This window comes from Amphiura filiformis, chromosome 2, assembly GCF_039555335.1.
Source record: "Amphiura filiformis chromosome 2, Afil_fr2py, whole genome shotgun sequence".
Classification (NCBI taxonomy): domain Eukaryota; kingdom Metazoa; phylum Echinodermata; class Ophiuroidea; order Amphilepidida; family Amphiuridae; genus Amphiura; species Amphiura filiformis.
This window is the reverse complement of record NC_092629.1, coordinates 92,373,870-92,401,239: the sequence shown is the minus strand read 5'-3', so window position 1 is coordinate 92,401,239 and position 27,370 is coordinate 92,373,870. Positions and strand designations below refer to the sequence as shown.

General features: G+C 37.7%; 3 protein-coding genes across 3 annotated transcripts in view; 2 read left to right on the top strand and 1 right to left on the bottom strand.

Moving 5' to 3' along the window:
* LOC140146838 (extracellular tyrosine-protein kinase PKDCC-like) overlaps window positions 1-27,370 on the top strand; it is a 214,068-nt gene that overhangs the window by 159,442 nt on the left and 27,256 nt on the right. The gene's annotated exons all lie outside the window — the stretch shown is intronic.
* On the bottom strand, window positions 6,003-7,247 carry LOC140144801 (uncharacterized). Its single transcript, XM_072166606.1, has one exon. The coding sequence runs from the start codon at window positions 7,245-7,247 to the stop codon at window positions 6,003-6,005; it is 1,245 nt and encodes a 414-aa protein (XP_072022707.1).
* LOC140144790 (hyalin-like) lies at window positions 19,575-26,030 on the top strand. Its single transcript, XM_072166596.1, has 4 exons — window positions 19,575-19,872; window positions 21,487-21,735; window positions 22,443-22,590; window positions 22,828-26,030. The coding sequence occupies exons 1-4, from the start codon at window positions 19,575-19,577 to the stop codon at window positions 22,892-22,894; spliced, it is 762 nt and encodes a 253-aa protein (XP_072022697.1). The 3' UTR covers window positions 22,895-26,030.

Genomic DNA, 27,370 nt, shown 5'->3' with positions numbered 1-27,370 from the left:
ATTATATAGTAATCTATTGTCCAATGCAAATTTATTATCACCTGATAATATTGATCCAATGAGCGACCGAATTGTCCGCTACGGACGACTAATCCAATCGATAATGACTCTTTTGACATGTACGAACGGAGCCCCACTGACCGAGTTTTGGGATATTTTTCACTGGTTTGCAGCTGTTTGCTGTCATTTACTCATCAAGGCGGAGTACCGTTATTATAAGGACTATGCCAATTATTTAAAGATTGACATGTAGAGAATAAGCCATAATTGATTGACAGAAAGTACTAAATTTGTACCTATGACGGTTTTATGACGCCAATCTTCAAAATACTATCAAAAAATGGCTGCCCGGTGAAGTAAAATGTGCATTGGAATAACACGGCGAGTTTGGATAGATGGTAGGATTTCTTTTTAATAAAAATGTATGTTCCCCCGTTATTAAAGCTTGTACCGGGTTGAAGATTCAGATATTTGGAAAAGAATAAGTAATTGAAACAGAGAGCAAGTACTAAAATTATAGCTTTTATACTTTTTGATATATGATACTAACTAGTTCATCCCAAATAGCTACGATACAGCGCTACCAGTAGGGTTCAATTGCCTATTGTGAGTGCCCCTGTGTTGTGTGCATACATGTAGTTAACAATAACTGCATGATGTGATAAAAGAAGTTTATGCGATTTGCATCTTTGACACAAACTTTCACTTCTAACATGTTAACGCTTGAAAGACATTAAATTTATCGTTTGATACTGCCTTAGTTTCTTCCCCACGAAAAAGTATAATCTACCAAAAAAACGTTGACAACGTAAAGATATCAGCAAGTTTAAAAAACCCACCTCGGCTCACTTTTTGAAACTTGGTCCCATTTGTAAAAGCTACTGATTTAAACTTTATCATATTTATATCAATCTAAAACATTTCCAGAAGTGTTACGTATCTTAAATGTGCAGATGCGATATTAATTTGTTATGGAACGACCTGAAAGGTTATTATCTTGTTCTTGCATGGTAAACCAATATCCTATTGTGTTTTTGTTTTATATATAATAATCATGATTAATACAAGTAGGCTTGTAATATTCTTGCAAACTATCTATTGAAATAAAATAAAAATACTGATTTGTTGTTGGTGTTCAAAATGGGACCAAGTTTCAAAAAGTGAGCCGAGGTGGGTTTTTTTTTTTTTTCTGAGTTCTTTACGTTGTCAACGCTTTTTGGTAGATTTCTTTTCTTTTTATGAATGTACCCAAGCAGCTCCAAGCTTGGAAAGTCATCAGGTTACGAAGTGCTCCATAAAACGAATAAAACGAAAAATAGATGTTTGAAGTTGCTATTCTTGATTCATGACAATAAATAATGAAATCAAACTTTATCAGTCGTTTATTTTTAAAACTTGCTCATCACGCGTGACTGTAATGTTAAGAGGCGTACACGATGATCAATATACATTTTAATATACTTAAATTATTCAAGGCAACGTAAATATGTAAAGAAAATACGAACAACACACACCCAATGTTGACAATGCCAGAGAGACACAGAGAGTAAGTCCGATTTAGACCTACTTCAAGTCGGAACTGGTAAATGCGCATAAGCGTCTAAATGCCCCGACTAGGCAAGATAATCGTGTTTTAATGTTTGTGGTTCTTTGTAGCCCTGCGGGGAAATCTACTTGGCTATCCGAATTTCGCGGTTTCTTTGTAGCCCTTCGGGGCAACCTAGTTGGATATTCCTATTAAGCGGCGGTTGTCGGCGATCTTTCGTGGTTTGTGGTTTTCATCAAGCCTTGCCATCTATCGGGAGCTAATTTATAGTTTAAGTTTGTTGGTTACCCATATTTCGTGGTTTGTGGTTCTTTGTAGCCCTGTGGGGCAATCTATCTGGGGCTCTATCGGGAGCTAATTTATAGTTTAGGGTTGTTTAGGGTTGTTGGATATCCATATTTCGTAGTTTGTGGTTCTTTGAAGCCCTGTGGGGCAATTGTTGCATATCCAAACTTCGTGGTTTGTGGTTCTTTATAATCGATAGGCTTGCAGGAAATCTAGTTGGATATCCAAATTTCGCGATTTGTAGTTCTTTGTAGCCCTGCGGGGCGATCTAGTTGGATATCCTATAAAGCGGTGGTTATCGGCGATCTTTCGTGGTTTGTGGTTTTAATTTCCCTCATCAAGCCCTGTCTTCTATCGGGAGCTAATTTATAGTTTAGGGTTGTTGGATCAATTGTTGGGCCAATTGTTGCATATCCAAACTTCGCGGTTTGTGGTTCTTTATAATCGATAGGCCTGCAGGCAATCTAGTTGGATATCCAAATTGTGGTTCTTTGTAGCCCTACGGGGCAATCTAGTTGGACATTCCTATTAAGCGGTGGTTATCGGCGATCTTTCGTGGTTTGTGGTTTTAATTTCCCTCATCAAGCCCTGTCCTCTATCGGGAGCTAATATATAGTTTAGGGTTGTTGGATATCCATATTTCGTGGTTTGTGGTTCTTTGAAGCACTGTGGGCAATTGTTGCATATCCAAACTTCGCGGTTTGTGGTTCTTTATAATCGATAGGCCTGCAGGCAATCTAGTTGGATATCCAAATTTCGCGGTTTGTAGTTCTTTGTAGCCCTGCGGGGCAATCTAGTTGGATATCTCTATTAAGCGGCGGATCTTTCGCTGTTTGTGATTTTAATTTCCCTTATCAAGCCATGCCCTCTATCGGGAGCTAATTTATAGTTTAAGCTTGTTGGATATTCATATTTCGTGATGTGTGATTCTTTATAGCCCTGCGGGGCAATCTAGTTGGATATCCACATTTCGCGGTTTGTGGTTCTTTTTAATCGAAAGGACTGCGGGCAATCTAGTTGGATATCCACATTTCGCGGTTTGTGGTTCATTGTAGCCCTGCGGGGTAACCTAGTTGGATATCCCTATTAAGCGGCAGTTATCGGCGATCTTTCGTGGTTTGTGGTTTTAATTTCCCTCATCAAGCCCTGCCCTCTATCAGGAGCTAATTTATAGTAAAAGCTTGTTGGATATCCATATTTCGTGGTTTGTGGTTCTTTGAAGCCCTGTGGGGCAATAGTTGTATATCCGAATTTCGCGGTTTGTAGTTCTTTATAGCCATTAATATTGAGCGGCAGTTGTTGGCGATCTTTCGCGGTTTGAAGTCTTAATTTGTTAGATATCCATATTTCGCGGTTTGTGGTTCTTTATAATCGATAGGCCTGCGGGCAATCTGGTTGGATATCCAAATTTCGCGGTTTGTGGTTCTTTGTAGCCCTGCGAGGCAATATAGTTTGATATCCCTATTAAGCGGCGGTTGTCGGCGATCTTTATCGGTTTGTGATTTTAATTTCCCTTCATGCCCTGCTCTCTATCGGGAGCTTAATTTATAGTTTAAGCTTGTTGGATATCCATATTTCGTGGTGTGTGATTCTTTGTAGCCTTACGGGGCAATCTAGTTGGATATCCCAATTTCGCGGTTTGTGGTTCTTAATATCAATATTCAGGGGCAGTTGTTTGCGATCTTTCGCGGTTTGTGATTTTAATTTGTGACAATTTATAATATTTATTCCAAATATAATTTCAGTCTGAGCTGGTAACAGAGACACTGATAAATGTGTTTTAAATGACGAAGATGTCATTTATAGTCAGGCATGGTGAAAGCATCTGTGAATGTGAATAAAAAATCAAACATGTTTGTTTGATTAAAAAAAATATAATATCACAATAGCAATGGATGTTCGAAATGGTGTTATTCTTGATTTTTGACAATAAATTGGTTAATAAAACATTTAAAAAAAAGTGGTGCGAAGTTTCGAACTTGAGCAAAAATTCATAAATGGATTAGAAGTCCATGGCCTTAAACGCTTCGCCACAGGGACGTCCCGATATAATGAGGTGTGAAAGTGAAGTATTTATTAATATGAATATATGCTGTGGTCCGGAAAGAATAAAAGAATTGTGAAAAACTTGATTTGTTGGCGATTTGGATCCAGATTTTGTATGTAGGGTATCTAGGAAAATGCTAGGGTATATTTGAAAGTGAATCTGAAAAAGTAGTGCGACAGTGACAGCCATGTATGGCTGTAACAGTGTCGAAATATTGTGGATATCAGTATGATTAGCTATGATTTGCCACTGATTTTGGCTATGATACCGCTTGAAATAAAGCAAGAATGTTTGTTTATTATCAAACAATCGGATTGACTGTAAGATTGGTGTAACTTTTTGAAATAATGAGTTATTAAAATATGACACTTTGGACAGTAAATAAGATTTAGCATGGTTTTAGATATATTTTGTAGACAGCGAAAAATATCATAGAACAATAGCGTTTTGTTTCGTGTAAATATAGTCTCGCGGTGCATCTGTTTATTCTTCTTTATCAGTCGGGTGTTTTTTTAACTTGCTGGTCATGCTACCGCATGACTCTAATCTTGGCGAAGAGGCAATTCTGGGCACGACCGTGAATCGACAAACAGCCAAAAAATTTTATAGACTTTTTGCAAATTTGTAATGCTAATAATGTTTTAACAAAATTGTTTCGGACTGAAACTTCCTCCGCAACTTTTAGATGTAAATTTTGATCCCTTTTCCACAAAACATTTTTTTTTACACTTTGGAATTCCATAACTTAGGAATATCCGATTTCAACGAAAAAATGTCAGTGTTGAAAAGGATACTATATATGAATTGTAATGACATTCAAAAATAAATGTAAATGTATTTTTTTTAATTTATGTCAAGACATTATCGAGGCATTAACAGCTGTTATCATTACGATAAAGCTGACGGGTTGGCGCCTAGATGTGCACATGTGTCTGTTTTATATGTGCGGTATCGCAATGATTATAAGGGAAACGCAAGGAAACAATGGTATGTGGACCTTTGTTCACGAAATAAGACAATGGTCTGCTTTTTGTTAACCAGCATTCTTGAAAATGAGCAACATAATGATTGTTGACTTAACACGGTTTGGAAATAATTTCTTCATATTTTTGGTGTTATCTGTCGTTTACATATCCTTCCTAAAACATCAAAGTACGCATATTTCCAAACATCTAAATTAGCTAAAAATTTAGGACATGTTACAAAACTATATTTTCTAGAATTTTAGAAGAGTACTTTTAATATTGGCCTGTTATTTTCCACACAGCGACGTTAACTAGGCAATGTACTATTACCTATAACATACACTAAAACACCAAAGTACGAATATTTCCAAACATCTAAATTAGCTAAAAATTTAGGACATGTTACAAAACTATATTTTCTAGAATTTTAGAAGAGTACTTTTAATATTGGCCGGTTATTTTTCACACAGCGACGTTAACTAGGCAAATCCCATACTTCTAACGTACGCTATTTGTAGAGGTCACGCGTCAATGGTAAGAGCACTGTGTATTGTGTATAGGAAAACGAACAGTAACTGCAGTATGCGTCGTGAGATCTAATTGAGCGGCGAAGGCGAGGGTCAGTCTGGAGCTGGTCCGGAAGTAGTTGGCATAGTAATTCAGGGGCATTCCAATAGACCAAAAATTTACGCGAGTGACACTTACAAGTCACAAAGTAAACAACAAACTGATTTGATAAACCTTGGATCGATTGCATATTGTGTATTTGTGAGCAGCTCAACTGAAAGAAATGACTGCTTTTTGCAGGTAGGATTATTTATGCGACACGTACTCGACTGGTTAGCAGGTCAAGGATTTGCACTATTCAAAATCAATGAAGTAAATCATGAAAAACATTGTGTACAAGCGCACAACCCTATGATGATCATGTGCATGCATGTTGAATTTCATGTAATTCAGTATCGAAGTTACGTAATGTTACTATGTCAACGGGATCACGCGCTAGAGTAATGAACCACGATCGAAATGATCACCACATAAAGTATATGGCACTCGAAGGCATACCAAAGTAGCGTGATCCGGTAACCAAGAGAATTACGTAACCACTTCGATGCTGAATTGTAAGGACAATTTGTAAATTATAATCTGACTTACCTGTTTACACTTCACTCAAACTCCAAGCGGGGAACTCTGGTGCACTGGCATAGGCATCGTCATCTTCAGAGTCCGAGTCAGACTCTTCGCTGCTGCTATCGTCGACTTCAATTTGGAATCTGAAGCTGTTCAATTGGTCCTCCGGTAGTGTTGTGTCAATTCTGACTTCATTATTGTACATTTCTTCTTCAAGTTTGATGACATGCTGCTCAGCTTTAGCCCAATTTTCAGGCGTTACATTTGCTAGTGCATTTTCAAGGTGCTTTTTAACGTCTACCATCTTGAACGTTGAGTTTTTTGTTGCAACGTCACCTTTGACTTGCCCCCAAATCAGTTCGATAGGATTCAACTCACAATGGTAAGGGGGCAGTCGCAGAATATAGTGACCATGGGATCTTGCCAATTCGTCAATTACCATCTTCGTACACCTTGGTTTGTGCATCTGAATAAGTGCATAAAGCTGCACCTTGATCATGGTTGGACACCAATCTACATTTTGAGCTGTTAGCCACTCTTGCATTTCGGCTTTCTTTGTGTTCATCGTCGGTATTCGTTCCTCCTGAACTGAATGATAAGGTGCATTGTCCATGACGATGACAGTGTGTTGGGGTATATTTGGCAGAAATTGATGGGTAAACCATTCCAGAAAAACGTTGCCGTTCATTTCATCATGGTAATCACTAGATCCCGTCTTGGATTGAAATGAAAGGAGAGCATCTTGAACAAATCCTTCTTTTGACCCAGCGTGCAAAATAATTAACCTGCTTCCCTTTCCGGTTGGAATAAGAAATCCTCCTGATCCAGCAATTACCCAGCATTTGGACTTTGTATGATTCTGGTGGAGGAAAGTTTCGTCTAAATACACGACAGGGCAGTTGGTAAGCTGTCTAATTTGTTTCATTTTACTCAGGTAGTCGTGTCTTTTGGCAACAATGTCTGGCCTTTCTTTAACAAGTCTTTCTGGCCTCTTGCTATATTTGTAGCCCATGTCTTTTAAAATTGTTCTTAGTGATGACTTGCTACCTTGGAAGTTGATTGCAATCTTGACCTCATCATATATTGAGTTAATTGTTGGCCACTTCTTCTCTATGTACATATTGCTAATTAGCCGCCTGATAACACCTCGATCAAAATCATCTACACTGTCGACTATCCGCTTCCTTTTGGGTCCTCTTTTCACTGGAGATTTAGGTCCATGTTTTCTAATCTTGTAGAGGGTTGACCTAGATTTAATCCCGGTTGCTTCCATAGTGTTCTGGATAGCACTCTTATCTTTCGGAAGTCCAAAGCTTCGCTGCTCCGTTTCCTTTGTTAAGAAATAATCCCATACATTGGATATGATTTGCTGTGCTTGCTTGCACAGTGATGCAGTTGTGCCGACTGACCTTTTTGGGTTGATTAATCCAAGATAAATCCTTTATTAAATGACTGAATGACTGTAAATAAAAGATGACACCATCCGTAACCAGGGGCAGTCAATGTGAATTAAATAGGGTTTTTTTCATAAGGCATGGGGCAGTAGGGGGTCTGTTCCAGTGGGGTCTTTAAATTTAATACATTTCATGGGGGCAAGGTGAACTTGACTCATTGTGATGATTGAAAATGTGACAACAACAAAATATTAAGGGAAATTCCATGTGTTTGGGGTCTGGGGTTTCATTTGAGGGGGTCAGAGTCATTTGATTGCTTGAATATGGGGGAATTGAACCCTCCCACCCCCCATTAAACCAAAGTGGTTTGACCTTGACCTTGTTACCACATTTTTTCAATTTGTTCAAATATACTGGTCAAAAAGGAAAACACACAGAAAAATATGATACAAACGCAAAGTATGTTTTATTACATTTTAATACACTAGTTATTTACTAAACCATGTCTTTGTATGTTTAAAATGGTCGTTACGTCATCGTTTGGGCAGCAGACGACGTCTGTTTATTTGTTTATATTTTTGACGGCATGCTGCAACTTTTTCTGGTGAATGAAATGCATTGCTTATCGAAGCTGCGCAACGCGAGGCACATGGCATTTGCTAGCCTGAGTCTCGGTCCCGCTCTCGAAACTAGAAAACATGGCCGATCAAAATATCCATGCGTATCTGTGAAATGAGTAGTGAACTTAATCTAACCGTGCATGCACAGATTTAATGTACATGCACACGATCGAGGTCAAATTCGCTTGTCGATAGCGATGTACGCCAGGGAACCTCTATCATTATCGGGAATTGCCTGTTACACATGATCGCACACAAGGTCGTAGGCAATTGGTCGGACCTCATCTGCCCAGAACATATTGACCCAGGTCAGCATACCGCCATATCCTTCCCGACATGCTTAGTAGCGAAGTCCGTAGAAAAGTGGATCCACACACTATGTACACAAATATACATTTGGCCACATTTTATTATACGATTAATACGAATTTATTAAACATGGTAACAAATATTCTCTAGCAAATCGGTTATAGATGGAACTGGTAGGCATATTATAAATTCGGGATATTAAATATCTTCCTGACCAGCCAGATCTGCGCATGGTCAAAGACGAGTATCAGACCGACGCAAACTGACTTAGTCTCCACATCAGCCAGTTTGGTTCCGCCCTGTGACAGGGAGCGTAACCTGTGTAGGAGACTCGGTCGGACCTGGTCGGACCTCATCTCTCCCCATCGATTGTGTCGTATAATCCCCGACATTGCCCTTATGAAGTCGCATCGCCCTGTGTACGCTCGCGTGTTTTCGTGAAGCTACAAGCGTTGCTCAGTGTTCCACCATGGCCAAGAAATACGTAATAAAATTATAGTAGGCCTTTGTTAAGAGATGCAGCAGCAGCTTGTCTGTCCTCTCTAGACTCGATAAAGGTCATCACGGTAACATTGTCAGCATACAGCTTGACACGACTCTTATATATCGTTGTCCTCTGCAAGGTCCTCAGCTTGGTATTCTTGCTCCAATACAGGACATCGCAATAGGTGCTCTATTGTTTGTGCTTCAGTTCCACATAAGCAGGTCACATCTTCGGTGTCTAGATAACACCACATTTTGAGAGTCACTTTACATCGGCCAGTACCAGCTCTCAGTCTGTTGGGGCATTTCCATTCAGCCCAGTTCTTCTTTGGCACTTTATGGACATGGATGTTGTTTGTGGAAGATTGGCAAACCTCTCATTCCATAAGACAGCTCTGGTACCTTCAGCTTGTGTACTTGGTTGAGGAAGGTTTTCTTAGACTTCAGCTGATTCTTTACAGGTTCATGGTGTTGCTCATTTGTGGTCTGGCGATGACGTGCTCTGCTACTTGCTGCACTACGACGGATCTCTGCGGCGCTATACCACGTATTATGTATATGCTGTTTCTTTAATGCTTGTCTAAGACATCCAGCGATGAGACGACAGATGGAGTTGACGGATGGATCAATTTTCTTAGTATGGACTGATCTTTCCCAAACTGGGCATGCAAACTCTGCAGATGAATAATTGCAAAAGGGCTAAGACAGTTGGTCCTAGAGTATCTGGACTGCTACCCCATCTTGATATTTTGAACTGAATTGAAGAATAAGCATAGTGAACAGATTTCTTCCGCATACACGTTTGGTCTCGGTCTCAGTCGGTTTGTGCTATTTCATGACGAAGAGCACAATGCAGCTTGGAACAAAGACTATTGTCAGTCCAAATAACTTAGACACCCGGTTTTTATGATTTATTTCGAAAAGTTTTCACTTTGGCAAAAAGTCATGAAAGAAAAGTTACTAAATACTGTCAGACCTAACAGAATTTTTTAGAAAAGCGATGAAAAACATTTTTCCATGTCTACTTTTATTCAATTTTGACCGATTTACAGCAAGATATCTGGGTCCAGGCGAATATTCCTAATGACTTGAAACTTTTGATGGGATAATCTATTTAAAGTAAGGGGTGTTTGAACATTGTAATCATGCATATAGAGGTTGTGCATGAAATTATTGATTGGCTCCAAACAAAAGATTTGAACCGGTGTCCTTCACCGTAATCATGACGCAGTGTAGTCCATTCAATCAAATGTTGTTATCAACCTATTTGATCATAGTGCATTTGTTATAGGAACTGTCGCGATATATTGCAAATGCAATGCTTTTGTTGAATGCATTTTTTCTTGGTTCCTTATCATCGATGCAATATAATAATAGATGCTTTTATTAATTCACAATAACTCAAAAGATGTCACAGTTGGTGCATTATAACAAATAATAGGACAAGTTACTATGCGTCTGGAGTGTATTGTGGATTATACTCCTCACCAATAACATCAGAGCATTCATAGGGCATACAATTTGTATTTATTATAGAATTGGGTCAAGCCACAAGCATGCACAGAAGAAGAAGATTCAAATACCACGCCGAATTGGCTGAGGGACAGCTGGGATCACTGATTTAGTACACTAAGAATAAATATGCCAATAAGAAACGTCTGCAGTTTATGAACTGAATTATATTGAACAAACATTTTTGGTGAGGAGTATAATTAATGTACTACTCATTCATTCATCCACTATTATGCAAAATCACCATACCTACAAATCCGTATAATGAGACCTTCCAAAATAATGGTACCCAACTTCTACCGGATTATTTTTAAAGTGTTGAGAAAAACCTTCTAATTTCAATAGAATTTCAGGTAAACTCTCACTCAATGCTTTGGAAACAAAAAAATCCCGTTATGTCTCAGCAAATGTTAACACTTTTCTTTCATGACTTTCTTTGAAAGTGGATATTTTTTCCAATACGTAATAAAAACTGGGTGTCTAAGTTAATTGGACAGACAATAGCGATATGTATGCACGTCAGAACCCGGGGTCAGAACGCCCACACGGCGCAAGGCGTGTGGAGCATCACAAGCATGCTTTAATCATCACGCTCTCATCCGCATCATCCGTCTCTTCCTCTGAATCTTCACTTACAGGTTAATACTGCATTGAGAGTGAAATTAGACACAATATTGCACGAGCCGCGATGGGGTAGTGCATTAGACGTATTATATCTCGGAGGAATTGCATTATTTTGCCTAATTTCTCGAGCAAAAGTAATACACAGTTTAACGTATTGCACACACGAATAAAAAAAATTAACATTTTTTTAAAATGAAAAACTATCATACAATTTTTAACAAAAAATGTCAACAACAAACACAGTTGCATATCTTTCAGTTTCTTAATGTGGGTCATTACCGGGGGCAATTACTTTTAAAAAAATCCGGAAAGATGGCAAAGCTACGGAAAATTTGGAAATAAAAGGTTAATTTATGATGGTGTTTCATTAATAACTCCCAACAGATTTAGTTTGTAATCATATCATAGCAAAATTTTGAAATATATTTTGGAATAGTTCCGAGTTACAATATTTCAAAATATTTGCAATGATTTATATTTAGGAGCCTAGACAAATGCACTTGTCATTTAATTAAAGAGGACAAGGAAAAGATCAACCAAAGGTCAAGCGAGGTCAAATGTGAGATGTGGAACAGGTGGTGGCCGCATTGCATTCTCTAAATTCAGTAACATTTTCATCGTCAACCGTGTAATTGAATGGGATTATTTTGAAATTTTAAAACGCTTGAAATATCACAAACAAATAGGCCTATGTTGATAAATAATATAAATACAAGCTAAAACCGGCTGTTGGGGTTCGATAATGAACCCCACAAAACTAACTGACTATATAGTCGATATCTTAAAAGAATCTCAACAAAAATATTATTGTAGTGTTGTTTTCATCAGTCTTTGTAGGTAACACTTCCTACGTGGATACGATTCCTCCCATCATCGTCAATTGTCCTTCTGATGTTCAAGAATCCGCTGAGTTGGGAACCTTGCTGTTGTCTGTGTCTTGGTTGGAGCCTTCTGCTGTAGATTGGGGAGGAATTACACTATTACAAAGCACTACACACAGACCTGGCGACTTGTTTCCGGTGGAATCTTCTACAGATGTTTCCTACGTATTTATAGATGAATCTGGAAATCTGGCAACCTGCAATTTTTCTGTTATTGTTTCAACAGGTACGGATAAGCTCCATCCTAAGCACACTCAATTGGGCGAGGGGGGGGGGGGATAAAGTTAAGCCATGTTCCGTCACATACTTGCAATTAAGCTTCAATAGGTCACGATGATTACAAAACACACCAAGTTCTATCTAGAAGGGTTCCAATTTCCAATTTCAGAAAGTCATTGCTATTTCTGTCTTCTTCTTTTTTAAATGGATTTCCTTATGAGTGTATGTCGCCAAATAATTCTGAACGAAATTTTGCTGTAACCATTGCTGAGATTAAGTGAAGTTGTATCATAATATTACTTCAGACTTTCATTCTTTTTTAATATTTACTTGAGTCACTTTCAAGTAAATGACGTGATTGTCATTGTAAACCGTATCCATTTAGGCTCTTATTTGATACCTAATTCATGTCTACTCATAACAGAGCAATGTGGTCCTTGGGGGTTGTTAGGGAGTCAACCCTCTCCTATGAGCTTGTTTGCTAACTCAACCCCAAAAGAGTTTTAACCCTCCTAAAACCAACCACCAAAAGAAAATTTCGACTCCTTAAGCCCCCTGGTGTAAAATTAATAAAATTTCTTATGTTCTATTAAAGTTCTTTTAAATTTTCCTCTTAGTCTCGTAAGTTCAAATTATGATACTTATTATGTTAATAATGCCATCAATGTTCCAACAGTGTGTGTCTGTCTGCTACAACTGTCCCACCAGTTCTTTGTTACATTTTCTGGTAAAGATCATTGAACGCTTATCAAATACAGCAATAACAACGACAATAGTATATTTCCAGAATAGGAATAATATCATTAATAATTGTGATATGAAAATCTACAGAGGATACTCTGGGCCCGAAGATAACTAATTGTCCATATGATATCAGCGCCAATGTTGAAGAGGGATCAATGTCAGCACCCGTATCATGGAGAGAACCTTCTGCTATGGATGCATCAGGCAATGTCACATTGTTGGTGAAGACGCATCAATCGGGAGAAAATTTTGGGATTGGTGCCAATACTGTTATGTACATTTTTACCGATCCTTCAAGCAACATTGCCTTTTGCACATTTTCAATCAAAATCACTGCAAGTAAGTAGGGCATATTATGCCACATTACGTAGCTAGCATTCTTCTTATTTACTTACCCAGGTCTTTACTTTGCAAAGGTTCCAATACGGCAAGATTCAATATTTGGTCCAAAAGCATTTACTATGTATGCTAAACCTGTCTCCTCAATAATCCGTAATCATGGTATTATATATCATCTCTACGCAGATGATATATTCATTTCATATTCAACCCCAGTATTCCAGGTAAAGCATTCTAGTGCTCTGTTCAAGCTGTCATCCTGTGTGGAAGAAATACGTTGCTGGATGACACAAAACAAACTCAAACTCAATGATTCCAAAACTGATTTTTTTTTTCATAGCTGCATCCCCAAATAACATGCATCGCCTTCTCAACACTACAATTTGCATTGGTAGTACTGTAATAACACATTCAGCTACAATCAAAAACCTGGGCGTAACATTTGATACAGCAACGAACATGTCATCTCACATAACCTCCTTGTGTAAATCTTTGAATTTCTTCCTCTGGAATATATCCAGAATTCGTCGTTATATCGATCAAGATACTTGTAGCAATGCAATGCGAGCACTTGTTCTCTCCAAATTAGACTACGATAATGCTCTTCTATCTGGTTGCAGGTCTACCGATATTGCTCGTCTCCAGCGCTTACATAACAGAGCTGCTCGCATTGTATTCCAAGTCCCTCGCCGCTACTCGTCATCCGAGCTTCTTGAATCCCTCCACTGGCTACCCATCGAAAAACGCATTAAGTTCAAAATCCTCTTATACATCTACAAGTCACTGAATGTCACCAATCTACCTGTCTGATTGTTTGACGATCTATATCCCAACCAGAGAGGGTTTACGCTCGGCGTTAGACGCAACTCGTCTAGTTGTCCCCAGGAGCAACAGATTAATTGGTGATAGGTCTTTCAGTGTACAGGGACTCAAACTGTGGAACAACATCCCTTTAAACATCAGAGTTTCCCCCACTGTAGATAGTTTCAAGAGTAACCTAAAAACTCACGCTAATGCTCTTCTATCTGGTTGCAGGTCTACCGATATTGCTCGTCTCCAGCGCTTACATAACAGAGCTGCTCGCATTGTATTCCAAGTCCCTCGCCGCTACTCGTCATCCGAGCTTCTTGACTCCCTCCACTGGCTACCCATCGAAAAACGCATTAAGTTCAAAATCCTCTTATACATCTACAATTAAGTCACTGAATGTCACCAATCTACCTGTCTGATTGTTTGCCGATCTATATCCCAACCAGAGAGGGTTTACGCTCGGCGTTAGACGCAACTCGTCTAGTTGTCCCCAGGAGCAACAGATTAATTGGTGATAGGTCTTTCAGTGTACAGGGACCCAAACTGTGGAACAACATCCCTTTAAACATCAGAGTTTCCCCCACTGTAGATAGTTTCAAGAGTAACCTAAAAACTCACTTGTACTGATTGTTGCTGTGTTTACAATCGCAAATTTCCAATTTGCGAGTGTTCTGTTTTTGGTCAGTTCTTCTTTCTTTCTTCTGTCAAACTTACAACGAGCCATCGTAGCCATATGCTTTAAGCCAATGTGACCATATTTGGTCACAAGGACCATTGGGTGGGGGCACACATGTTACATGACCAACTCGGGGTCAAAGGTCATCCAAAGGTCATTATGGCCAAAATGTGATTTTCACTAAAAATGCTTCTTCTTCCACAAATTACATAACACAATGTCGTCACTTGCATACCTGCATCGCCTTTAGCCAGTATCTAAAAGTTTTACAAAGAATTGGGGTCAAAGGTCATTAAGGGGGTAAAATCTTACAATTGCATTATCTCAACATCCGTAAGGGGTACAGGGCTCGAACTCAGTGACAACAAATCTCATGACCAGGGGAACATTTTACAGGGCAGGTCAAAGGTCATACAGAGGTCAAATTTTAGAAATGCATTATTTGGACATCTGTAAGGGGTACGAGGCTCAAACTCGGTGACAACAAACTTAATGACCAGGGGGAATATGTTGGAACACTTTGCAGGGGTCAGGTCAAAGGTTATCTGGGGTCAAATCTTATACCGTAATTTCATTTTCTGTAAGGGATATGGGGCTCAATTTCGGTGACAATAAACCTCGGGAAACATTAAGGTCAAAGGTCAGGTTAAAAGGTCATTAAGGTTACATGCCTTGCGATTGTCTGCGCTCTGTGAGCGCAAATTATCTCTAGTTAAGCCTTTTTTCAGGTATTATATGTTTTTGTATATATTTTGTATTTTTGTAAAGTGCTTTGATCAGGTTGGAAAAGCGCTATATTAAGTGCTGTTATTATTTTATTATTTATAAGCCTTTGCTTATGCTTAATGACGTATCATCGATGCGCACAGCTTTACTGCGATTTATTCATCGATGAGCAACGTGCGCAGTAAAGATGTTAAGATAATACGTCAACGGGGGAAATACGCAAAGGCTTATGGGATTTACCGAAATGGTGAATTGGTAAATCGTTCATGTTTGCCATGACAACGCTTACAGAGATAAACGGTGTTTCAACAACTCTTCCAATACCTTTGTACATGAGCCAACCGTTCTTAATCCGTGATGAATCCACACTTTGCCAATAGCGTATTCGCGAACGTACGAAAATTTGCCATGCCCGGACCTTATTGCGCTACGTGTTGTTTTCATTATTTTGATGGAATCGGCTAAACATTGCCCTTTTATTCTGCAGTCCTTTTGCTGCTATCAACACAAAAATCGTTGATCTTCTTGTGATGTTGAGTGGCATTGATTAAACTGCACATTCCCCATGAAATAATCCTGTGAATTGCACAATCTTTAGCTTGTTTTCGTATTTGAAAGGGATTCAATCATGTTTCACCGTTGTTCATCACCGATTTACAACTCGCGTTCGTGGTTTACTTCGCGCGGTCAGCTAAAGCTGCCCTTGCGAAGTAAACCACGCAGTCGACGCGGACACATCGTTGTTAATCGCGGTGATGAACAACGGTGAAACATGATTGAATTGCTAAATGTCGTCTAGTCCTGCTGTTCGCTAGTTCCCTAAACATAAACCTAAGCCTCACTTTTACAATAACCTTTGGACTAGCGATTCCTTTTTTCGAACTAGCCAACCTTATTTTGAGACTAGTGAACCTTAGGACTAGCGATAAGTCTTCAGATTATCTATAGTCTGTCTCGTCTCAATTTGAGAGTAACGCCATGTTGGTTTTTGCTGTGGTTATTCGATTCGCGCACTAATCTAATCCCACGGGGCAAATACACATGCATTGAAGGGCGATTTTTCCATACGCTTGCAACGCGATTCGAATCTGACACTGCAAAATCAACTTGAGACGAGATAGACCTTAGTACAACTGACATTGTTCTTACATTTAGTTTTCCTCCTATTTTAAAGTTGACACAACACCTCCCAAGATAGTAGCATGTCCTCGAGATGTGAGTGCAGTCACTGAACTAGGCAACACTCGTAAGACGGTGTATTGGACAGAACCGATAGCTTCTGACATTTCAGAAAATGTGACGTTGACGAGACAGAGTCATTATTCTGGAGATGACTTCCCATTAGGCTTGACGGATGTTAGTTATGAGTACATCGACGGGACTGGCAATACCGCATGGTGCAACTTTAGTATAGTTGCAAACACTGGTAATTATTTTTGTTTGTAGGACATTGTTAAATCGCCCCTATACAGCTCTTACTGGGAAGACTAGCTCGATAGATCTGCTTTGTATTTTGGGCATAAAATAGGCAATAGCTGAATAAACTTTTTGATGGTACTTGTATTAATATCTTTAGCAAAAAAGTATAAAGTGTCCAGTAACTTCTGTCTTTATCCAAATCAAAAAGTGAAGAGCAAAAAAAAAAGGATTTTAAGCGCTAGCGCCCTAAAAGCAACACATTTTGATTTATAGTACCATTTTTTCAAATATTTTTATATTGTATCAAATTTTTCCGCCCTTTTTTATTTACTAATTCTTTTTGCCGCCCCTACTTTTGCCGCCCCTTCTTCTTCCGCCGCCCCTTCGTTTTGGCCCCCCCTTTTACCACGGGGGGGGACTGCTCGCCCCAAAGCCCCCCAAATACGCGCATGGTGTCTGTGCATGCTTTCAAACGCTTGCTTAAAACACATTTGCATTAATGTTGGTGGCATTTGTTTCTTGCTTTTTTTTGCCTGTATCTTTTGTTGCTCTTTGTTTACAGTGTCATATAAGTATTGATTATAAATAATAATAATAATAGCCACATATAACATTGACAACATATTTTTATTGTGAAAATATTTAATACATTCTTGATATTGTATTTTAAAGTGGACAACACACCTCCCAAGATAGAAGCTTGTCCTAAAGACGTAAGTGTAGTCACTGAACTAGGCAACATACGCAAGACGGTCTATTGGACAGAACCGATAGCCTTCGACATTTCAGGCAATGTGACTTTGGCGAGACAGAGCCATTATTCAGGAGATGACTTCCCATTAGGCTTGACGGATGTTAGTTATGAGTATATCGACTGGACTGGCAATACCGCATGGTGTAACTTTAGCGTAGTTGTGAACACTGGTAATTAAACATCTCAAAAAAAGTAACTAACCCCCCTTAAATAATGGCCATTGTTCAAAAAGGGGCTGTTGTATTACAAATCTGTAAAATGCGTTGGAAGCGCTATTTCTGCGCATTTTGACACCTTGTTTGATACGATAGCCCATCGGTCAATTTAATGTAGTGAGGTCCAGATTTGAAAGTTGCACTTGCGTACAAATTTTTACAATACAAAGCACTCAGATATCATTACACGGATTTCCTTCCATTACACTGAATACAAAATCAATACAATTTACTGCAACTTTCAAATCTTGGGTTACATTGATTTAAATGTACGCTGTGACGTCAATATTTAGTCAATTACTGCAAATGAGGTGTCAAAATTGGCAGAAATAAATTTGTCTTCCAACGCATTTTACAGATTTGTAATACAATCACCTGTTTTTGAATAATGGTCATTATTTAAGGGGGGTTAATTACTTCTTTTTTTTTTGAGATGTTTATTTTTGTCTGTCGTTTATTATTATAATCGCTTTATCATAGTTTCTCCAATAATTTATTTAGAGTCGAAACGTATTGCAATCATAGAAATTAACTAGAAAATCAGTTATCATTACATTAACAAAATAGGGCACTGCTAAAATCTTTTACACGTATGCTTTTCTTTTGATGTACATATATATATATATCCACAGAGGACACCGTGTCCCCGACAATAACCAATTGTCCATCTGATATCATGGCCAACGTTAAACAAGGATCTACGTCAGCACCCGTATCATGGAGAGAACCTTCTGCTATGGATGCATCAGGCAATGTCACATTGTTGGTGAAGACGCATCAATCGGGAGAAAATGTTGGGATTGGTGCCAACAATGTTATGTATATTTTTACCGATCCTTCAAGCAACATTGCATTTTGTACTTTTTCAATTACAATCACTTTAAGTAAGTAGTGCCTAATTGTATCACATAATACAGCCAGCATTTTTGATATTAACTTGCATAACTCTTTACTCAATGTTATCAAAAGCTCCAAAACTGCGCGGACTCATTATAGCTTCATCAGTCAGCAATGGTGGCCAACCTGTAGCCTCGATAAAAGTCATGTCGTGCAAAAACTATGATGGTCTTCATAATTCTTCTTTTTTGTAATGTCAAGCCTTTGTTCATTTACCCTTGATGACGTATCAGTTTTACTGCGCATTTCATTGATGAGCAACGTGCGCAGTAAAGATGTTCTTATCGATAATACTACATTAAGGATAGATGCGCACAGGCTTATGGGATTTACCTGCAGTTCGCTTGTCCAAAAACTCGCTAGTACCCTTACACTATAATCGTAAACCTCGCCCTAACAATAATTTCCAGACTACTGAACCATTTGTTTTTGTTTTTCGGACTTCAAAACCCTTTTTTTACTGGTAAACCTTATTTGGAGACTAGCACACCTTAGGTCTAGCAGTCTCCAGATTATCTAGTATATTTGACCGTTTTCTTACAATTAGTTTTCCTCCTATTTTAAAGTTGACACAGCACCTCCTAAGATAGAAGCTTGTCCTGGAGATGTGAGTGCAGTCACTGAAGTAGGCAACACACGCAAGACGGTGTATTGGACAGAACCGATAGCCTCGGACATGTCAGGCAAAGTAATGTCGTCCAGGCAAAACCATTATTCTGGAGATGAGTTCCCATTAGGCTTGACGGATGTTAGTTATGAATACCTCGACGAGACTGGCAATTATACCGCATGGTGCAACTTTAGTGTAGTTGTTAACACTGGTAATAATTTTTGTTGGACGATAATATTAAATTGATTTGTTTTATGTTCGTATAATTAACGGCAGAATTGTGCATCAAATACAGCAATAGCAACAATGATGTGAAAATTTACCACAATATTCCAGATGAAAATGTGGCACTGTTAAAAATCTTTATCATGTGTGATCTTTTAAGTAACTACATGTATATTATATTTACTACAGCGGACACTGTGTCCCCAACCATTACCAATTGTCCATCTGATATCATCGCCAATGTTGAAGAAGGATCAATGTCAGCGTCTGTATCATGGACAGAACCTTCTGCTATCGATGCATCGGGCAATGTGACATTGATAGTAAAGACGCATGAATCGGGAGAGAGATTTGGGATTGGTGCCAATACTGTTATGTATATTTTTGCAGACCCTGCAAACAATTTGGCATTTTGCACTTTTGCGATCAAAATCACTTCAAGTAAGTAGTATCTTTCAAAATATTAAAACAAGTTTCACAAGGACTCAATATTGTCATATATATATCAAGTGTTATGTCTATAAACAGTGCACAAATAAGAAGTCCAGAATCATTTCAGTAGTCATAATCCTAAACATGATTCATTATAAACATAAAAATTGGTACAAGTGTTTTGTTAGCTTGCGTTTGATACCTAATTTGTGTAATAAGAATTCCAAGTCGATTTTGTGAAAATTGGTGTGATTTGAAGTTTAAAAGTCAATTAGGTCACCAAATTGCTTAGAGTTTTACTCGTCTAAAAAGTTTCTAATGCAAATAGATCACGCGATGTTAGTAATAATTATTTCTTAGCGTTTTACTCGCCTGAAGTGCGCGATCTTCAACGTAAGTCATCGATTGGTAAGAAACTGTGTGTCATCAACACGATTTTGTTTAATTTTTACGAAATTAACACCAGGACGACTTTTATTCACACATTTCTATCAAAGAAGTATGGTCTTTTGTAGGCCTTACTGTGTTTACCAATACCTTTTAATAATATCAACCAGTTTAATACTACACAATTGCTTAACAGGTCAGATTTCCAATGAGGGAGAATTGTAAAGGCGTTTCAGTGGGAAATGCAATTTTACTGTAGCCATCGCTATCAGTTGAACATTGCCTGAAGTTAATATGCGCCGTTGACATAATTTAACCCCATATTTTCCATAATGGTCACGTGTCACCTAATAAAAGTCCATGTCAAGGAGAAAATGGAAGTCGTCATATGTAAGTGGCAAATAGTTCATGCATGCTATCCCAAACTCTTGAGGAGATTAAGTATACACATATACAATGTATCATAAATGATATTTCTCTTTGATTTATTTTCTTCCGATTTCAAAGTTGACACCAAACCTCCTAAGATAGAAGCATGTCCTAGAGACGTGAGTGCAGTCACTGAACTAGGTAACATACGCAAGATGGTGCATTGGACAGAACCGAGTGCTTCTGACATTTCAGGCAATGTGACTTTGGCGAGACAGAGCCATTATTCAGGAGATGACTTCCCGTTAGGCTTGACGGATGTTAGTTATGAGTACATCGACGGGTCTGGCAATACCGCATGGTGCAACTTTAGTGTAACACTAAAACCTGGTAAATATTTGCACGATAATGTAGAATCGCTTGGTTGTATTTTGTTCAAAGAAAACTACGGGGACCCTAAATAACAACAGCAATAACAATATTTGTAGTATTTGCCATTACATTTACAAAATACAATAGCGGGATTGCACTCTTTCCCTAACATCTTCTAGTGACTTTTACTTGGTAGACTAGTCCGAATTTCCACAAAAAATATTGTCGTGTGCATCTGCTTTTTGACCTGTTTTACACCAAAATGCACCTTGATTATAGGATAAAATGAAGTCAATTGAACATTATTGTGCGCTTCATTTTCATAGTATTGAAGTCCTTTTGGAAACAGTTCAGCTAGAAAACTGAACAGTTCCTCTTAAACAGAGATTTTTTTTAATTCAACAAGTCACTGATACTTATCAAAGTAACATTAAGTATAAAGTTACGAGTTGGCAAATATAAATGCGATATTAAAAATCTCTTTCACACCTTCAGATGAATCTCGAGCACCTACTATCCTATTCTGTCCAAGTAACAGGACGTTGGAGGTAGACGAGAGATCTCTGGGAACCATTGTGAGTTGGGACGAACCAGTAGTAGAAGACACCGGTAATGTAATGCTGTTAATACAAACTCATGTCTCAGGAACTTTCTTTACCATCGGGACGACGATTGTATCATACATATTTCGGGACAATGCCAACAATATGGAGAAATGTTCGTTTTCTGTGACTGTTACTGGAGGTAAATGCAAGTTGTACGATGTTCTTTCGTAAATTTAAAAATTTCTCATTGGTTTAAATGTTCAACAAGCCATGGTTATTATGAATAGGGTCTGGGAATATATCTGCGGACCTTTTAATGCAATTTCCGCACCTAAAAAATTCAATTTTCGCGCATTCTGCCGCTGAAAAAAGACCAATCCCACGCTCAGATAAACATTCAGCAATTAACGTCTGAGCCAACCTATTCGTTTGCATTGCATCATCATATGAGTCTTGAATTTGCCGACTTGATCGCAGTTTTCTCATCCTATGCTAAATGAAAATCAAACACACGTTTTTATTTCCGCCATTAAAAAAGCACACTTTACAGGCTGTCTCTGATCACTTGTGCCCCACATCATTGCATAAACCACTAAACAACAACTCGGGGACTTTGCAGCTTAGGAACGCATTCCATATACATTTCACAATGATATTGAGCTTCGCAGCCAGAATCAGTTCCCCGAGTTTTGTACGGTTTAACATTCAAGATGAGAAAATTAGCAGTAAGTTCCATGTCCAAGGGAATTTCAAGCAAACTACTATTAGCCACCGTCATGAACTCAGTCGTTTGTTAACTTGATGTTCGTGTGCATCGTAATTAATCGCATTTTCAATTTCAATTCAATGATGGAAGAATTATCAAACTAGGAGCTTTGGTGTCTGTAAATAACTGTTCAAATTCAGATTATCCGGATATAGGTGCAGTCAACCCTCTTCGACAGTCAGAAGGCTCTGGTGGCAATGGTGGGACAGACGTGTCATATATAGCCTTGGTGCTGTCCATGATAGCTATAGTGTGCATATTCATCGTGGTGGTACTCCTATACTTTCGGTACGTATCAAAGGAAAACGGTCCACCAATCCCAATATATCAATAACCCCTCTTAAGACCATTTTTGGTATATGGTTGGGGCACTTGTTTTTGGAAAAGAGCCCAATTTTGTCTCAAAATATTCCAAATATGGATAAAACCCATACACGTCTATATTTATGTATCAGTTATGGTTTTTATTTCCTTATCGCCGCATTTGTCATTATTCACTATGTCCCCACTTCATTACTGTTACAGGAGAAAGGACAAAAAGAAGAACATCGATCTAGACGTTCTGGCAATGTCTGCAACGAATTCAATGTAATGAACAAGAACATCGATAAAGACGGTCGTCTGGCAATGTCTGCAACGAATTCAATGTTATAAATCGTAAACAGATAGACTGGCGGTGGTAAATATGGGTATCGACTTCACATATGGCCATGTGTCTTATACTGGTACCCTTAAAAAGCTGGTGGCGTGACATTCCTCTTGACAAAATGAAATGATAATAATATTTTCAAAAAAAGATGTTTACACCCTTTATATTGGTGTTGTTTTAAAGCTTAGGTCTTTTTTAATTTGACACCAAAAGCAGGTTCTTTAATTGACGCTAATTATTTTACGATCAATTTAGCTAACGAACTTTTAGGTTTGTCGGTTGGCGAACAGGGATTGGCGGACACGTACCCTAGAAAGTCTATGGAAAAAGTTCATAACAATTTGATGACATACTTTTTCCCGGTTTATATTGAGATGAAAACTAAAATCCATGATTATTTCGTACAAATTTAATGTCAGAAATTGTAGCAACTAAATAATTATGTACTTTGTGTAATTTCATCTCATTAATTTAGACTAACGAGCACATTTACAGGCTCGTCCATGCATTTTCCCATAAGCTTCTGTGAAATTACCCCCCCCCCTTTATTACGAGATAAAACTCAAAATCTATGCATCAAATTTAAAAATCTGAAATAGCAAAAGGAACCCCAGGTTAATTCTGCAAATGTTGATACCTCATTTTGTCTGAATAGCTGAAAGTTTATAGCCAGGGTGACTCCTCGAATGAAAAAAATGCAGTTACAAAATTTGCATGAACAAGCTACTCAAATCAATGTACCATTACATTCATGGCTGGTCAAGGATGACCCGCGGTGACCAGTAACGACCAGGCACTCCAGCAACTAAATCAACATTTTCAATGGGTTTAGGTGCAACATTTGATTTGAATACGGGTCTTTTTTATTCCAAGGGTCGCCATGGCAACACATTTTAGGCTATTGAGACAAATGAGGCATCAAAATTTGCTAAACAAAACTGGGTTTCCTTTTGCTATTTCAGTTTTAAATTGTGATGCATAGATTTTGAATTATTATCTCATAATAAGGGGGGGTAATTTCGTTTTGGTAGATGTTTATTAGGTCACTCCAGCGCATCAAATCCTTTATTCCATACCAGGATTGTTTCGTAAACATAAAAAACAATCGACTTTTTTAGTGTCAGTAAAAACAGGACACGGCGACGAAAATGTCTAGGCCTACATAAAGTAAGTTTCAAAATAACGTTGTACTGAATATGATGATTTTACACATTTTCAAGACCGATCGTTTCGACCAAACTTGGAATCCACCATGGTTACAAAATGTTCCTTCATTTCTATCACAAACGTCCAAATCTAAAATTCCTAAGAAAGCTAAATGAATGTAAAAGTTAGAACTGCTAAGAATATGACCAACAGCACTGATATTCATAGCTAAAAATCATCCCGGTATAGATTACTGTAGGACACCCTGAAGCATATAGCATTGTATTGTCGCCATGGATTTGAAAAACAAAAGGTGGTGAAATGATGAAGGTGAACTTGACAAAGCATAATTCCTATTCATATGGAAAAATGGAATCTTCAACTATGTAGAATTAGAAAAAAATGGTGTATTATTCTGTTCAATATCATACATGCAGAAAAGGTGATAATAAGAGAAATGATATGGTATGTACTGTAGAGTTGTATTGTCGCTAAAGGATTTGAAAAACAAAAAGGTGATTGGAGGTTATTTAAAGAAAAAGGTCAATATATTGGTAGAAATACATTTGGTAATGTATTAAGATTATTGAGGTGAAGGCTATACTAACTAGTAAATGGTGTCAATTGGGAAACAAAGTACATGAATAAAAAAACGCTTTGAACTTGACAAAGCATGTATTCCTGTTGATAAGAAAAAGTGGAGACGTCAACTTTGTAAACTTATAAAAAGATTTTGCTTTTTGAAAAAGTGTAATATTCTGTTCAATATTATACACGAAGAAAGTGTGATAGAAAGAGAAATGATATAGTATCTAGAGTTAATTGTATTTGTCGCTAAAGGATTTGAAATTTTAAAATGTGATGATTTGAGGTTATAAAGGTAAATGTATTGGGACCCATTCCGTGTTAACTTGTGAACTTCAGGGATCCGTACCATAGTAACATTGTACAGATCCCTGAGGTTGACATGGAATTGGTAGATTATTGTGGTGGAGGGTATATTATGGTGTAAAGTGGGAAACAAAATAGTATATCAGAGATGTCATTGTTAAACTTGACCATGTTGACAAAACATAAACATATGATAAGGAAGAAATAGGAGATGTAAACTTTGTAAAATTTAGGAACAAATATTCTTTGCAATATTATAGAATATGTTGTATTGCCGTAAAGCATTTGAAAAACAAAAATGTGATGATTTGAGGTTATAAAGGTGAATGAATTGGGAGCCATTCCGTGTCAACCCCAGGTATCTGCACCATACCTCTTTTTTTTAAACCTAAATATTTTAGCTTCATACTACATTCCGTTTTCTCGCTGGAGCAACTTGTAATTTACGGGGGGGGGAAATATTTGGGGCCCAATAACCCTGATTTGTCAGTATTTTTCAAAGCTTTGTAATTAATCATTGACATCTACCCGTAATGTATATAAAAATACTGATAAACCAGTGTTATTAGGGTTACACTTATCTTTTCATGGGGCCCCAAAATAATGAGACTGATTTTGTAGCAACATTTTCTGATGACCCACCACCTAAATTGCAAGTTGCTCCTGTGGAAAGACGAAATGGAGTATGAAACTCAACATTTCAAGTTTTCTTTTCTCATCAACACACCAGAAAGAAACGAAGAGAAACTATGGGGCAGATCCGTGACGTTGATATGGAATGGTTCTTGGTAGAAATACTTTAAGATTATTGTGGTGACGGTATAAACTAGTAAATGGTGTCAAGTGGGAAACAAAATACAGGTTCACCAGAGATATTATCGTCAAAATATTTTTCTTATGTGTAGAATTTACGAACAAAAAGTAATATTCTTTGTAATATTATACATGCAGAAAAGGTGATATAAAGATAAATGATACGGTATGTAGAGTTGTATTGTCGCTAAAGGATTTGAAAATTAAAAGGTGATGATTTGAGATTGCTACGTATTAAAGAAAATTTTAATGTAGTAAGATTATTGTAGTGAAGGGTATATACTAAAATGGATCAATCGAGGCCAATATATGGAGAGGTAGTAACTGTCAATACCCATTTACTATACATTCATGTTATAAAAGCTGATTTGTTAATGGTAATTGATCATGAGATCATCATCTTCAGGAGGAGGGATTTTGAGATCATTAATTATACATCCATTGCTCCTTTTTAAAAGGTACTTCTTGTCAACCGTTTAATTTGTCAGTTTTTAGATTTTGCTTCAATTCGGAAACGATCGTGAGATATACGGACATCAAAAGATCTTTGTAAACACAATGGGCTATTCCATTTAAAATCCACACTACCCCTGTGGAAGATTTTGGAAATATCTTCCACAGGGGGAGTATGAATTTCAAATGGAAGTAGAAGCAGTTCCATTTGAATTTCATACACCCTCTGAGAAAGAATCTTCCACAGAGGGAGGGCGAGTTTCAATGGAGCTACCTAATGTGCTAATTCCATTTGAAATTCATACTCCCTCGGTGGAAGATATGTCCAAAATCTTCCACAGGGGTAGTGTGGATTTTAAATGGAATAGCCCAATGTAACATGTGATTAAAAAAATGGTTTAATCTGGTAGGCCATGAGAAGATTTGTCGTGCAAAGCTCAACAGGTGAATGGGATCAGGAACAGATATACTGATTGGTCAGTAACTGATTACTGATTGGTCAGTAACTGATTGCTGATCCCTAATTGTTATCACTGGTCACTCATTTCTAACTGATTCAGTACACAGCTAATTACTGAATTACTGATTGGTCAGTAACTGATTGCCTTTATCGTCTTTAAATTATTGTTCTGAATGATTATTCCCCGAAATTCATTAAAGGGACATTATAAATTATTATGAGTTGTCGATTGACTGTTTAAAGGGGCATATTTCGTCTTACTTTTAAAGGAATTTTTAACGAGGCCTTGTTTGATACGGTTAAAGCTGTACTAGGGAATACCTAGTTACCATTTAAAAGGTACATTAACAGCTATTAAAATCAATATAATGATTCCAATTTTTAAGACACACTATTAGATGTTTATTTGCCAATTAAAGGAATATTTGCTCCGATAAATGGTTCCTGCTGATATATTTTGTTTAAGGATTGACTTTCCCGTTAAATCAGTCTATGAGCAACTCATTTAGTGTTCCTTTTAAAGAAATATAAATTTAAAAGAAATATTTTAATTTCAGTGTCCCTTTAAAACATAACAACCATGATATAATGAGTCACGAACATCTGTGACACCTTTCATCATGCATTCATATTCGTCTGTGTGTTCGTATTCGTGT